This window comes from Panulirus ornatus, chromosome 63 (assembly GCF_036320965.1).
Source record: "Panulirus ornatus isolate Po-2019 chromosome 63, ASM3632096v1, whole genome shotgun sequence".
Lineage (NCBI taxonomy): Eukaryota > Metazoa > Arthropoda > Malacostraca > Decapoda > Palinuridae > Panulirus > Panulirus ornatus.
In genome coordinates this window covers 28,890,974-28,906,529 of record NC_092286.1, presented here as the reverse complement: position 1 = coordinate 28,906,529, position 15,556 = coordinate 28,890,974, and the positions used below count along the sequence as shown (strand labels likewise).

General features: G+C 40.0%; 1 protein-coding gene across 9 annotated transcripts in view; it reads left to right on the top strand.

Annotated features, from left to right (window-relative positions):
- Nmt (N-myristoyl transferase) overlaps positions 1–15,556 on the top strand; it is a 105,740-nt gene that overhangs the window by 13,399 nt on the left and 76,785 nt on the right. For all 9 annotated transcript variants that reach the window (XR_011712044.1, XM_071656830.1, XM_071656826.1 and 6 more), the window contains 4 exons: positions 1,400–1,530; positions 6,202–6,263; positions 6,600–6,746; positions 14,556–14,676. Coding sequence is in view for 8 of the 9 variants with exons in the window: in XM_071656830.1 (XP_071512931.1) it covers positions 1,400–1,530; positions 6,202–6,263; positions 6,600–6,746; positions 14,556–14,676 (461 nt within the window). In the remaining variant the exon portion in view is untranslated. The remainder of the gene's footprint in view (positions 1–1,399; positions 1,531–6,201; positions 6,264–6,599; positions 6,747–14,555; positions 14,677–15,556) is intronic.

Below are 15,556 nucleotides of genomic sequence, written 5' to 3'. Positions count from 1 at the left end.
CGTATTGGTGTTCTTGAATTGGAAAAAACTTGTTCAAGAGTCAAAAATCATTTGATGAAGAGGGGAGGTGGAGTAGCTGTTGAATGGATATATTGGTTTCCTGAGTGGCAAAGAGCAAGTTTGTTAGATTACTAGACAAAATTAGTGGTTGTTTTGTTGTTTTAAGGTTTAGGGAAAGAAAATAAAACCATGAATCATAGGGAAATTAATCTTATTGATAGGTAGTTGTTGGTAAGACTGTTATTACATGGAAATGATGAGAGATCTTATAAGGGAGGAACATTTGTGGATTTAGAGAAAGTAGTGGTTCTATAGTACAGATAAATGTACATGAGCAGGTTGTAGAGATGGCTTAAGATGGGACTAAGTAAAGGTTGTTGTGTTGTTTAAAGTCAGAATATGACAAAATGAATGCAACAAACTTAGAAACTTAGGAAGTCTTTGTACATTTAGTTTATGTGCAAGGAAGAGTGTTTATTGCTGTAAAACTTATCTTGAGATGCATTGGAAATGAGTAAATGTTGCAGAATTGTAGTTTGATATAGATGAATGCATAGTCCAGGCCTTATAATGTTTCTCATGTTTTTGATATCTTTGTAGCCGAGTTAATACCGTTAGGTCTGCTCCAAATTCCTTGGAACCAAGGATATGTTTTTTTTTTTCTGTATAGATACAGATCTTTCAAGTGAGACTTTTAGGCCTTTAAAGCTGAGTGTAATATTTTTTTCATACATATTCGCCATTTCCCGCATTAGTGAGGTATCATTAAGAACAGAGGACTGAGCCTTAGAGAGAAAATCCTCACTTGGCCCCCTTCTCTGTTCCCTCTTTTGGAAAAGTAAAAACTGGATGGGAGGATTTCCAGCCCCCCCGAACCCTGTGTGTAATATATGTCATTGTTTATAACTTAAACATTTAGGTTAGAATGATGTGCATTGCCCAGACAGCTAGAGAATGAAAGTGAATCTGGCCTTTTTTTCTGTCTGTTGCTGGCACTATCTTGCTAATGCTGGAAATGATGAGATATGAAAAACATTTGAAATATGCTTCAAGCACCACTAGATAAAACTCCTTTAAGGTTCCGAATTGCTCAAACCATCGTCTGGGGCTCATATTCCTAAAAGCCATAAAGAATAAAACTCATATTGTTTGGTGCCAAGCAAGAATTATGGATTTTAGACTTGCTGCTTAGAAACGTTTGTGTTGAATGATAGTGCAAACAGTGTGAAGCTCCGGAGTATAGAGGTATCTTGAATTTAGCCTATCATGTTTTTGATACTCTCTGTATACCATTATTTATATGCTTTCTCTTTTAACGAAGCTGAAAGTAGATTTTTAATGTCTTATTTGACTTTATCGAAATGTTTGCAGTTTACTCTGAATGTGATTTATATTTTAGGTGAAGACATTGGGGAAGATGTAAATGAGGCTATTGAAGCAGATAAACCTATATCAGACATCAAGCAAGAACCATACAACCTCCCTGATGGCTTCAAATGGGAAACTTTAGACCTCAGTAATGAACAAGTGGTTAGTTTCAGAATTTTACTTAATTTGTTAGTATAATATTTCAGATGTTTTGGCCGGCCTACCATTAATGTTTTTTTCGTACTGTATATTGGTTTCATTAGTTGAAAGAACTGCTGAGGTGCAGGTCTGTGATTTGTGCAATATGAAGGCAATATGACAAATAGTGAATGGGAATTTCAGTTTTTAAACTGAGAGGATAGTTCCACCATAGATGACCAGCTGTTGCAAGTACAGTGTTCATAGCTTGATATGAACCCTCGAGTTAAAACACTCATTCTCGTACTAAGCAGTTTGTTAACCTTTGTCTCACTTAAGTGGTAGCTTGCTTTGCAGTAGGACGTAGTTCATGTAGCTGTCACTTCCATTATCTCGGATATTGGCTGTTGACTAACATATTGGTCCAGGAACAACACAAAGAGAGTGGTTCCTTTTTATTTTATAGAGTGAAAGGTAATAGGCACAAAACTTATGCAGTAGTATTTATATACCTTGATTATCAATGCTTTAAATGTAAGACTTTGGATTGCAAAAAAGAAAAGGAAACTCGGCTCGGATGTTGCTCACCACAGTTTGTCGTGTAAACTAGAAGCTGTGCTGCCTTCTTAAACATCAAGGTTTCATAAGCTGCCATTTTGTCAGATTTTGAGAAGTTACTGTTTAGCGCAAGCATGTAAAACTTCAACTCAAGTATTCTAGCACCATTTAGCATTTTATCCTGCTGATGTGGATATTGAAATTAATATGTGAAAGAGTGTGCATTTCATGAAATGCTGCTCAGATTATTTGTCATGCGAAATTTGATTGCCTTTGCATGTTAATAACTTTACAATAAAATTGAGTACTTCACAAGATCTGCAAGAATGCATTAATCATCAACTAGTTTGGACTAAATAGTGACCTTTGATGGTCAGTTAAAGTGAATGGTTTCATTGTCTTTTCAACATGGATTGCATTAGAATTTTCAGTCTCTATGTCAGTGAGCACACTATTATCCTAGAAGCTGATGCACCATCAGTACTGGATTGTATTATTATGTATAACAAAAGGGAAGTGGAAAATATCAGGTATGATACTCCTCCTGGAAAAGAGTAAACATTTTATTTTTGAATTTGACTATTTGTTTAATGAAAACCTAAAAAGAGGTAGTAGTTCATAGACAGCCAACAACCAGGGAGGCATATTACCAGTCCTACTTATCTGGGTATCAGGAGGGTTAGTGACAACTGCATAGTGAGCCAGCACGTCATTATTGTCAAGTCGCACTCCTCTTAACCAGATAGCTGTCTCACACACACGTTGACTACTGGCATTCTTTCCAGAAATACAATCTCTCCTTATCATACATAATGCATGACAGCACTTCACTGTAGATTTTCTTTTGGTGAGCGTTATGTGCTAGCCCTGCCTTATGGCAAAATGGTTGGAGAAATAGAAGTAGTATGTAGGAATGTTTAGGTTGGAGCTTTAGGTAGAAACATTAGGTAGAAGTAGTAGGTAAGAACATTGGGTGGGAGCATTAGGTAAGAGAAGTCAGTAGTAATATTAGGTAGGACCCTCTACAAACACTGAACTTAGAGTTGCCCTCTGCCAGGGGCCTGTCAAGAGTGAGTCACGGTCACTAAAAGCAAAGAAGCAGCACTGGAGTTCACTAGGTATGGAGAGACTATTGCCATAGCCATCACCTTGAGGAAGAGGTCAAAGAGGCAACCCAACTTCTTAAGTAGGTACAGTTGTTGTAACTAAATGGGAAATGGATTTCGACAGTCAGACTATAGGACTTACAGAAGACAGTAAATCCCATATCTGGGTTATTACAACATTATTTAATCCGGTTTGTTTTGTAACTGCATATCTCATTTCCAAAGCTTGAAGAAAAACATATGAATGTGGAACAGATGATTTGTGGTTTGATTGTCGGGGTTTTTGCATTTCCAGGGGTATGATTTATGTGCTGAAAAAGGACTGATGATTGGGAATACCTGGTTTAAAAAGCGAGATATACATAAGTATACTTATGTAAGTAGGAGAGATGGCCAGAGAGCGTTATTGGATTACGTGTTAATTGACAGGCGTGCGAAAGAGAGAATTTTGGATGTCAATGTGCTGAGAGGTGCAACTGGAGGGATGTCTGATCATTATCTTGTGGAGGCTAAGGTGAAGATTAGTATGGGTTTTCAGAAAAGAAGAGTGAATGTTGGGGTGAAGAAGGTGGTGAGAGTAAGTGAGCTTGGGAAGGAGACCTGTGTGAAGAAGTATCAGGAGAGACTGTGTACAGAATGGAAAAAGGTGAGAACAATGGAAGTAAGGGGAGTGGGGGAGGAATGGGATGTATTTAGGGAATCAGTGATGGATTGCGCAAAAGATGCTTGTGGCATGAGAAGAGTGGGAGGTGGGCTGTTTAGAAAGGGTAGTGAGTGGTGGGATGAAGAAGTAAGAGTATTAGTGAAAGAGAAGAGAGAGGCATTTGGACGATTTTTGCAGGGAAAAAATGCAATTGAGTGGGAGAAGTATAAAAGAAAGAGACAGGAGGTCAAGAGAAAGGTGCAAGAGGTGAAAAAAAGGGCAAATGAGAGTTGGGGTGAGAGACTATCAGTAAATTTTAGGGAGAATAAAAAGATGTTCTGGAAGGAGGTAAATAGGGTGCGTAAGACAAGGGAGCAAATGGGAACTTCAGTGAAGGGCGTAAATGGGGAGGTGATAACAAGTAGTGGTGATGTGAGAAGGAGATGGAATGAGTATTTTGAAGGTTTGTTGAATGTGTCTGATGACAGAGTGGCAGATATAGGGTGTTTGGGTCGAGGTGGTGTGCAAAGTGAGAGGGTTAGGGAAAATGATTTGGTAAACAGAGAGGAGGTAGTAAAAGCTTTGCGGAAGATGAAAGCCGGCAAGGCAGCAGGTTTGGATGGTATTGCAGTGGAATTTATTAAAAAAGGGGGTGACTGTATTGTTGACTGGTTGGTAAGGTTATTTAATGTATGTATGACTCATGGTGAGGTGCCTGAGGATTGGCGGAATGCGTGCATAGTGCCATTGTACAAAGGCAAAGGGGATAAGAGTGAGTGCTCAAATTACAGAGGTATAAGTTTGTTGAGTATTCCTGGTAAATTATATGGGAGAGTATTGATTGAGAGGGTGAAGGCATGTACAGAATAAGTTTGTTGAGTATTCCTGGTAAATTATATGGGAGAGTATTGATTGAGAGGGTGAAGGCATGTACAGAGCATCAGATTGGGGAAGAGCAGTGTGGTTTCAGAAGTGGTAGAGGATGTGTGGATCAGGTGTTTGCTTTGAAGAATGTATGCGAGAAATACTTAGAAAAGCAAATGGATTTGTATGTAGCATTTATGGATCTGGAGAAGGCATATGATAGAGTTGATAGAGATGCTCTGTGGAAGGTGTTAAGAATATATGGTGTGGGAGGCAAGTTGTTAGAAGCAGTGAAAAGTTTTTATCGAGGATGTAAGGCATGTGTGCGTGTAGGAAGAGAGGAAAGTGATTGGTTCTCAGTGAATGTAGGTTTGCGGCAGGGGTGTGTGATGTCTCCGTGGTTGTTTAATTTGTTTATGGATGGGGTTGTTAGGGAGGTAAATGCAAGAGTCTTGGAAAGAGGGGCGAGTATGAAGTCTGTTGGGGATGAGAGAGCTTGGGAAGTGAGTCAGTTGTTGTTCGCTGATGATACAGCGCTGGTGGCGGATTCATGTGAGAAACTGCAGAAGCTGGTGACTGAGTTTGGTAAAGTGTGTGGAAGAAGAAAGTTAAGAGTAAATGTGAATAAGAGCAAGGTTATTAGGTACAGTAGGGTTGAGGGTCAAGTCAATTGGGAGGTGAGTTTGAATGGAGAAAAACTGGGGGAAGTGAAGTGTTTTGGATATCTGGGAGTGGATCTGTCAGCGGATGGAGCCATGGAAGCGGAAGTGGATCATGGGGTGGGGGAGGGGGCGAAAATTTTGGGAGCCTTGAAAAATGTTTGGAAGTCGAGAACATTATCCCGGAAAGCAGAAGTGGGTATGTTTGAAGGAATAGTGGTTCCAACAATGTTGTATGGTTGCGAGGCGTGGGCTATGGATAGAGTTGTGCGCAGGAGGATGGATGTGCTGGAAATGAGATGTTTGAGGACAATGTGTGGTGTGAGGTGGTTTGATCGAGTAAGTAACGTAAGGGTAAGAGAGATGTGTGGAAATAAAAAGAGCGTGGTTGAGAGAGCAGAAGAGGGTGTTTTGAAATGGTTTGGGCACATGGAGAGAATGAGTGAGGAGGGATTGACCAAGGGGATATATGTGTCGGAGGTGGAGGGAACGAGGAGAAGAGGGAGACCAAATTGGAGGTGGAAAGATGGAGTGAAAAGGATTTTGTGTGATCGGGGCCTGAACATGCAGGAGGGTGAAGGGAGGGCAAGGAATAGAGTGAATTGGAGCGATGTGGTATACAGGGGTTGACGTGCTGTCAGTGGATTGAATCAAGGCATGTGAAGCGTCCGGGGTAAACCATGGAAAGCTGTGTAGGTATGTATATTTGCGTGTGTGGACGTGTGTATGTACATGTGTATGGGGGGGGTTGGGCCATTTCTTTCGTCTGTTTCCTTGCGCTACCTCGCAAACGCGGGAGACAGCGACAAAGTATATAAAAAAAAAAAAAAAAAAAAAGATTTTTAACTTTTGTATTTTTTTTCAGTTGCAAAATCTGTACAATCTATTGAACGAGAATTATGTAGAAGATGATGACAACATGTTTAGGTAAGTTTGATGATAAACTTGATATTAGTTTGTTGTGATATTTTGGTTGCATCATATTTAGAAATCTAACAAGTTTCTTAGTGTTTTCATTGTTTTTATTAGCATACTCGTATTTTTCAGTAATTTCATAATTGTCATGAGAAGATTTTTCTCTTTTGTTGTGGGTACATAATTTTTTTTTTTTCAAAGCTTAGTACAGCCATTGACTGAGAAGTATTGCTATCATAATGGTACACTTACGTCATTATTATTGATGTTATCATTGCATACATCAGAGCTATAATTTTTGACATTTCACTGAACACAGATTTACCTGCTTTACATATGTACTTTCAGGTTTGATTATAGCAAAGAGTTCTTGAGATGGGCGCTAATGCCACCAGGTTGGAAGCCTCAATGGCATGTTGGTGTTCGTGTCTCCAAGAGTAACAGATTAGTCGGCTTTATATCTGCAGTTCCAGCCAGAATCCGAATATACAAACAGTATGTTCATTTAGTCTGGTTTTCTTGATTCCATAACCATTTGAGTTGATTTAGAGTCTGTTGCAGGAAGGAAATAAAACCCTCTCTCTTGCTTACAGGATTTTATCATAAAGACCATCTAGAGAATCAAAGTAAGAATTAGTTATTGAGGGGCAGGATCATTTCATATCTATCAGCACATGAATAAGAAACAAGTTCTTGAATAAGAGGCAGGGTCTTTCTGTATTTATCATTCTAAAATCAGGAAGCATATAGGGTTCCCTTAGCATATACTTATAATTTTGTAAGTGTGGATGTTTGCCTTTTGTTGGAGTGACTGAAACATACACTCATTAATGTCACTGTCGTCATAATAGCTGTTTATCTCACAATCACTTCAGTCTGTAACCTGTCGCTGTACCATCTGGGATAACAATTTGTCACTTGGCCAGACAGTTGTGCTTGCATTTATGGGAACGTCCAGACCTGAAAATTTTATGCTTGTCAAGGGCCACTGCCTTTTGGTTTTCATTATTTTGATTTTTTTTTCAATTATCTGTGCTTCCTTTGTAGGGAGGGAATTTTTAAGGGGCTTCAAGCAAAAGTAGCAAAGATGTCCGAACTGTGCCTCATAGGTCTTGGTCATTGGGTAGGTGCTCTAACTGTCTCTAAACTTGTTTGCGTGACGCTTGTATCACGTTTTTTAGAACGAGTGTCAAAAAATGAAAATGCGCATGAATGGTACCTTAATAGACCGAAGCATAGTGAGGGAAGGTGTGTTCATGCTTCTGGCAGCACTGCACATTTTAGAATGGCCTTATGTTTGCCTTCATTGGTTTCATATTAGACACTTGGCAGACCCTTGCCACCACCAAGTCTTTCAGACTCTATTCAACCCAGTGGATATCCATGGGCCCATGCCCACCAGCAGGACAAGTGCTAATGCTTCTGCCTTATATGTGATGTAATATAATTTGTTTGGTCTGATGGCAGAAGCTAATTGGGTGTTTGAAACTTCATTTGTAGCTGTGTGAGTGAGCCAGCAAATGGCCTCCCTCCCAGCTGGCTGTCCACCCAGCTTATGTCATTTGGCATCTCATCCTTAGGTAGGCTAAGCTTTTGGGCAGCTGAAGCATAAGACAGTGTTGCATTTTGCCATCCTCCAACTGTCAACAGTACTGTCAATTCTGAGCCTCCTATTCACACTTCCATTAGCACCAAAGGTTCCAGAATGATCTTGTGTTTGCTCATCAACCCCATGTGTGTCTTTTATGCTCTCGCTGCTTGTGTGAGTTGGGCTTCTGCAGTTATAGATTAACCCTGTAGATGCCACTAGGTTGATACCAATCACCAGAGCAGAAGTTGATGGTGTTTCAACATGGATGTGGGGCAGTATGACTTTCATGACCTTTAGGGACGTTAGTGAGCTCTTCTTTGATCCTGTTCCTCTCCATAGCTTTGTCAGTCATCCCTTCAGTTTGGTGATTAGCTTCTTTAATCTTGTGCTTTACTGGTATTCCCTTTCTTTGCGAGTGTAGAATGAAGGCACCAGAAATTCTGAGCAATCTTAAAAAGCAACACAAATTTGTGACTAGTCACCCTCCTGAGGGGAAACGCCACTACCACCTGCTCGTGCATACTTGGAGCAAGCAGCAAAGAGCTAGTCTGTCAAACAAGCTCTAGAAACCACTAGAAAAGCTGGATGCAGTTAGGAAGACAACAATTCTTGTGTGTTCAGTATCCCTTGCGATGGTTGCTGCAAAATGCATGGATGAGCGATGTCTTGGGACTTAAATCTAAGAGTTTATGAACATAGATATGCGTAGTGCACAAACAGTAGAATTAGCATGCATAGTTCACACTGTGGTATGGAAAACTGGGAAAAGTAAATGATTATGTTAGTTGACATTGAACCAGTAAGTATTAGGAAAAGTAAGGAAGTGTTTAGAAGCTGCAATTAAACAGAGTGTATGTTTATGGCAGAACAAAACCATAGTTTATTTAGCATAGCACCTACTGTTACAAATCAATTACTGAGTGTAAATAAGCTTTCAAACCTGTTGTCACTGCCACACATATTACTTCTTGCTACCTACCCAAGTCTTCTGCTTTCCTCTACCTAACCACTAACCTCTCAACAGTGATCCCTCTTTTTCCAACCCCCCCCCTCCCTTTCCTTCTCTTCTCTGCTGCACCAAAGTAGATTAGCAGATGTTTTAGCGTGGTCTGCCTTGACAAAGCTTGTTATAGTGAAACATTGTCATTCTTGATAAAGGACTGTTACTTATCAAAGGTGAAAAAGCTGAAAAGCAATGGTGTTCATACTTATTTTTGCAGAATTTCTTGGATTAAAAGACCCCTCCCACTAAGTTGTGTTACCCAAGCATTACAGTACCATCTCAGGGGAGGGAGTGCTACAGTACAGTGGGGTCCTTATTGTAAATGACGGTGGTTTAAAAATGAATGTAATATGTGTATTGGCAGGTAAAAGTGTTGGATAGGTCTATTTTAAACATCAAGGTCCTTGTAAAGATGCATGGTACAGACACAGATGAACAAGGCATACAAAGACACTGTTTGTGATAAAAAGGAATGGTGGAAGACAGGTTAGACATGAGGATGATTAGTTTGTTTATGGTAAAATGAAATGTTATAGGTAATGTGCATGATTTATAGTCTAGGAGAGGGATTGGATGCAGTTGATCAGAATATATGATTGTAGTATGTATATATTTTTTTTTAAGGATCTATGCATCAGAAGTAGAGGGGACAAGGAGAAGGGGTGAGCTAAACTGGAGATAGGAGAATAGGGTGATAAAGATTTTGAGTGCTAAGGGTCTAAATGTGGAGTGTGAAAGGCATGCATGGGCTAGAGTGAACTGGAGTGATGTGGTGTTTTTGGGGCAACATGCTGTCAATGGACTGAACCATGGTATATGAAGCAGCTGGGGGAAACCATGGAAAGGTCTGTGGGGCTTTGTTGTGGATAGGCAGCTATGATTTTGTTGTATGACACACAACAGCTAGAGAATGATTGTAAGCAAATGAGGATTTTCTTTGTTTATTCCTGGTGCTGCCTCTTTAAGGTGAGAAATGGCGAATAAGTATAAATGAAAGAATAGGAGAAAATGAGCTTAAAAGTTAGAAAGGTTGATGAAGCTGTGAAACAACTTAGCTTTCAAGAGAAGATTGATGTGGAGAGGATCAGGAACAATATAGGTTAAGCTGAAATGATGCAGAAGCAGCTGAGGAAAGGATTATTGTAGACTCCCACAGAAGTATTTGACATACAGCATAAAGTATATTTAAGAAAGGTAAAGAAGAGAAAAGGAGAGTTTAGAAGGAGCTGGATATTTCAGAAACTAGAGATGTTAATAGAGGGAAAAAGAGTGTTGAGACTTAAAAGGATGGTTATTTATTTATTTATTTTGCAGTCACTGTCTCCCGCATTAGCAAGGTAGCGCAAGGAAACAGACGAAAGAATGGCCCAACTTGCCCACATACACATGTATATACATACACATGTATATACATACACGTCCACACACGCAAATATACATACCTATACATCTCAACTTATACATATATATACACACACAGATATATACATATATACACATGTACATAATTCATACTGTCTGCCTTTATTCATTCCCATCGCCACCCCGCCACACATGAAATAACAACCCCCTCCCCCCTCATGTGTGCGAGGTAGTGCTAAGAAAAGACAACAAAGGCCCCATTTGTTCACATTCAGTCTCTAGCTGTCATGTAATGATGCACCGAAACCACAGCTCCCTTTCCACATCCAGGCTTCACAGAACTTTCCATGGTTTACCCCAGACGCTTCACATGTCCTGGTTCAATCCATTGACAGCACGTCGACCCCGGTATACCACATCGTTCCAATTCACTCTATTCCTTGCATGCCTTTCACTCTCCTGCATGTTCAGGCCCGGATCACTCAAAATCTTTTTCACTCCATCTTTCCACCTCCAATTTGGTCTCCCACTTCTTGTTCCCACCACCTCTGACACATATATCCTCGTGGTCAATCTTTCCTCACTCATTCTCTCCGTGTGCCCAAACCATTTCAAAACACCCTCTTCTGCTCTCTCAACCACACTCTTTTTATTACCACACATCTCTTACCCTATTATTACTTAATTGATCAAACCACCTCACACCACATATTGTCCTTGAACATCTCATTTCCAGCACATCCACCCTCCTGCGCACAACTCTATCCAGATCCCATGCCTCGCACCCATGCAACATTGTTGGAACCACTATTCCTTCAAACATACCCATTTTTGCTTTCTGAGATAAAGTTCTTGACTTCCACACATTCTTCAAGGCTCCCAGAATTTTCACCCTTTCCCCCACCCTATGATTCACTTCCGCTTCCATGGTTCCATCCACTGCCAAATACACTCCCAGATATCTAAAACACTTCACTTCCTCCAGTTTTTCTCCATTCAAACTTATCTCCCAGTTGACTTGACCCTCAACCCTACTGTGCCTAATAACCTTGCTCTTTATTCACATTTACTCTCAAATTTCTTCTTTCACACACTTTACCAAATCAGTCACCAGGTTCTGCAGTTTCTCACATGAATCAGCCACCAGCGCTGTATCATCAGCGCACAACAACTGACTCACTTCCCAAGCTCCCTCATCCACAACAGACTGCATACTTGCCCATCTTTCCAAAACTCTTGCATTCACCTCCCTAGCAACCCCATCCATAAACAAATTAAACAACCATGGAGACATCACACACCCCTGTCGTAAACCTACATTCACAGAGAACCAATCACTTTCCTCTCTTCCTACACGTACACATGCCTTACATCCTTGATAAAAACCTTTCACTGCTTCTAACAACTTGCCTCCCACACCATATATTCTTAATACCTTCCACAGAGCATCTCTGTCAACTCTATCATATGCCTTCCCCAGATCCATAAATGCTACATACAAATCCATTTGCTTTTCTAAGTATTTCTCACATACATTCTTCAAAGCAAGCACCTGATCCACACATCCTCTACCATTTTGAAACCACACTGCTCTTCCCCAATCTGATGCTCTGTACATGCCTTCACCCTCTCAATCAATACCCTCCCATATAATTTCCCAGGAATACTCAACAAACTTATACCTCTGTAATTTGAGCACTCACCTTTGTCCCCTTTGCCTTTTTTGTACAATGGCACTATGCAAGCATTCCGCCAATCCTCAGGCACCTCACCATGAATCATACATACATTGAATAACCTTACAACCAGTCTACAATACAGTCATCTCCTTTTTTGATAAATCCCACTGCAATACCATCCAAACCCGCTGCTTTGCCGGCTTTCATCTTCCGCAAAGGAAAAACAGATGAGGATCTTAGGAGAAAAGTGAATAAGTATTCTAGAGAAATAGCAAAGAGTTCCAAAAGGTGTTAGACAAAAGTAGAGTAGGGGAAAGGAATGAGATTGGATTGAACAAGTGCAGGAAAAAGTTAGTAACAAGGGATGAGGTCCAAAGAGCTGGAATGTTTATGTTAAATAACTGATTGCAAAATGATTTTAAGAAAGGTGTCTATTGGTATGTTAGGATTAGAGAAAGAGGAATAGTGACATGAGAGAGGAAGACATTACGAAGCAGGAGGTAAGGAGAGGAGTGGAACTCTTAAAGAATGGAAAAGCTGAGGGTATAGACTGACTGATGAGTAAGATGGTGAAGAGTGGAGGTGAAACCATTGTGAAATTGTAAGTTTTGTATGAAAGCTTGGAAAAGTGGTTAGAGGCCTGATGACTGGACAAAACAGTCATTGCTTCATTGCTTAAAGGAAAAACTATGGAGGAATAAGTCTCCTAAGTATAGTTGGCAAGATATTTGTTTGGATAGTGAGTGATAGTGTTAAAAGGCTTAACATAACTCTTGATGAAACTTGGGTGGGTTTTTGGTGAGAAGAGGGTATGTAAATTAGATTTGTACAATTAGACAAGTTGTTGGGATAGATTTTGAGAAGATCTGTGCAACACATAGGGATTAAAAAAAGGCACATTATACAGTGAATGGAAAAGCACTTTTGGGAATATCTGACTAGTGCATGCGTGAAAGTGGTGGTATGAGCAAGTGATTTTCGATAAGTCTAGAACAGGGTGTTGTATGAAGTTACTGGGTGATTTAATATTTGGGGGGATGGAGCATTAACGAAGAGAGGAGCAAAGATGAGATGATTGTGGAAAGAATGATCAGGCATTTTGACGTTGTATGTAGGAAGAGGATGCTAAAAGTGATTGCTAATAAAAGTAAAACACTTTTCTGAGAGGGGCTGGAAAATTAGATGGTATGATTAGTTTGGCAGAACTTAAGTATTTAAGAGCTATCTTGGGTATGTGTGATTGTACTGAAGGAGAGATAGAGTAGAGAACAGAACTGTTTAGAAGAGTGTGGACTCCTTAATAGAATTATGAAAGGTAGAGGCGTAAGTATGGAAGTTAAGAAAGGATTAAGGGACAGCATAATCCTCCAGACCCAGACCTGTGCAGCCAAAACATTGACATAAGAGGAGTCACAGAGGTCAGAAATCCATGCTGTGGAAATGATATATTTGAGTTGGAATGAGAAAGAATTGAGGTGTGTGAGAGATTTGGTACGGTAGGCAACACAGAGGGAATATATTGTGGAGAGGTAGAATGTGTGAAACACAATACTTTGAGGTGGTTTGCGTTCGTGGAAAGAATGCTGGATGGAGTTTATAAGGAGAGTATATGATAGTAATGATGAAAGGGGTTTGTGTGAGAGGAAAACCACTTCTGATGTGGGGAAATAGATTGGAAGAGTACTGAAGGGAGAGGATTGGTGGAAGAATGGATGGAATGGTGTATGTGAGGTAGGCATGTAAGGACGAGGTAATTGGAGACTTTTAACATGGCCAACCCCCTTGATGGGAGTTCCCAGATGGAACAGGCATCAGAGGTATAGATAGAGAGTTAGATTAGTTTTTACTGTGAAGAAATGGAACTATTAGATGAGAGGGTGTTTTGGGAGTAAAGTTTGATATGGATGATAGTAGGAAAAATTTGGTTGGAAATAGAGACACACAAGGGAAAAATTTAAGATGTAACCATAAGTCTGGTGAATGGAAAAATTTTCAACGTGGACTGTGCAGGAAGCTTATGTGAAGGAGTCCTTAGTTAACTCTGATGTATGGATGTGAAATACAAGTGTGTACAGGTCATGAGGGGTTAAAGATAAGGGCAATATGTAGCATAGTTGGAATTAGGAAGATACATATATGTAATTTAAGATAAGATGTGAAAAGGATATTTGGTGTGAAGAACTCACTAGAAAGGCATAGGGATGAAAGTTTGTAAGTGTGGTATGGTCATTTAGAACATGCGGCATGTGATAGTGTGGTCAAGAAGAGAATGAATAGGATGTACAGGATGAAAGAAGGAGAGGCAGACAGCAGAAGAGGTAGAGAGATGCAGGTAGAGAGTTAATTAGCAGTAGGGATATTTCATATATAGGTAATAGAGGAACAGCTGGTGATGGGAAGCACTGGCAGCATTTTGTTTGTAGAGGTGGTTTGAATGGAATCTTTAGTCTCGTTTAACTATATGTAACTGATCCACCAGATGGAATTAAGATTGGAGAAATGATATATAGATAAATTCTTATATATTCAAGAAAAGTACTGAGTTATTCATGATATATTTTGTTTATATAGAAAGACTAAAAATGTAATTACATGGAAACACATTATTGTCTGTAGACTTAGTTTTAAGTATATTATTAAAGTTTTCTATTATCAATATCTTATTGCAGCCAACAGCAAATGGTTGAAATAAACTTCCTGTGTGTACATAAGAAGCTCAGGTCGAAACGTCTAGCACCCGTGCTAATTAAGGAAATCACAAGAAGGGTCAATCTTACCGGTATATTTCAGGTGAGGGGCAGTTTTTTGTGTCATATTGCCTCTTTTTATATTATACATGTCTTACTCTTTGTTTCTCAGTTTATGGATCTCTATGTGTTACAAATTTGGCAGTTAGATGAATAACTTAAGTAAAATGATAGGAGGCTAGAGAAGTATTTTATTTTTATTTATTTTGCTTTGTCGCTGTCTCCTGCGTTTGTGAGGTAGTGCAAGGAAACAGACGAAAGAAATGGCCCAACCCACTCCCATACACAATGTATAAACATACACGTCCACACACGCAAATATACATACCTGTACATCTCAATGTACACATATATATACACACACAGACACATACATATATACCCATGCAAACAATTCACACTGTCTGCCTTTATTCATTCCCATCGCCACCTCGCCACACATGGAATACCATCCCCCTCCCCCATCATGTGTGCGAGGTAGCACTAGGAAAAGACAACAAAGGCCCCATTCGTTCACACTCAGTCTCTAGCTGTCATGCAATAATGCCCAAAACCACAGCTCCCTTTCCACATCCAGGCCCCACACAACTTTCCATGGTTTACCCCAGACGCTTCACATGCCCTGACTCAATCCACTGACAGCACGTCAACCCTGGGATACCACATCGATCCAATTCACTCTTTTCCTTGCCTGCCTTTCACCCTCCTGCATGTTCAGGCCCCGATCACACAGAATCTTTTTCACTCCATCTTTCCACCTCCAATTTGGTCTCCCACTTCTCCTTGTTCCCTCCACCTCCGACACATATATCCTCGTGGTCAATCTTTCCTCACTCATTCTCTCCATGTGCCCAAACCATTTCAAAACACCCTCTTCTGCTCTCTCAACCATGCTCTTTTTATTTCCACACATCTCTCTTACC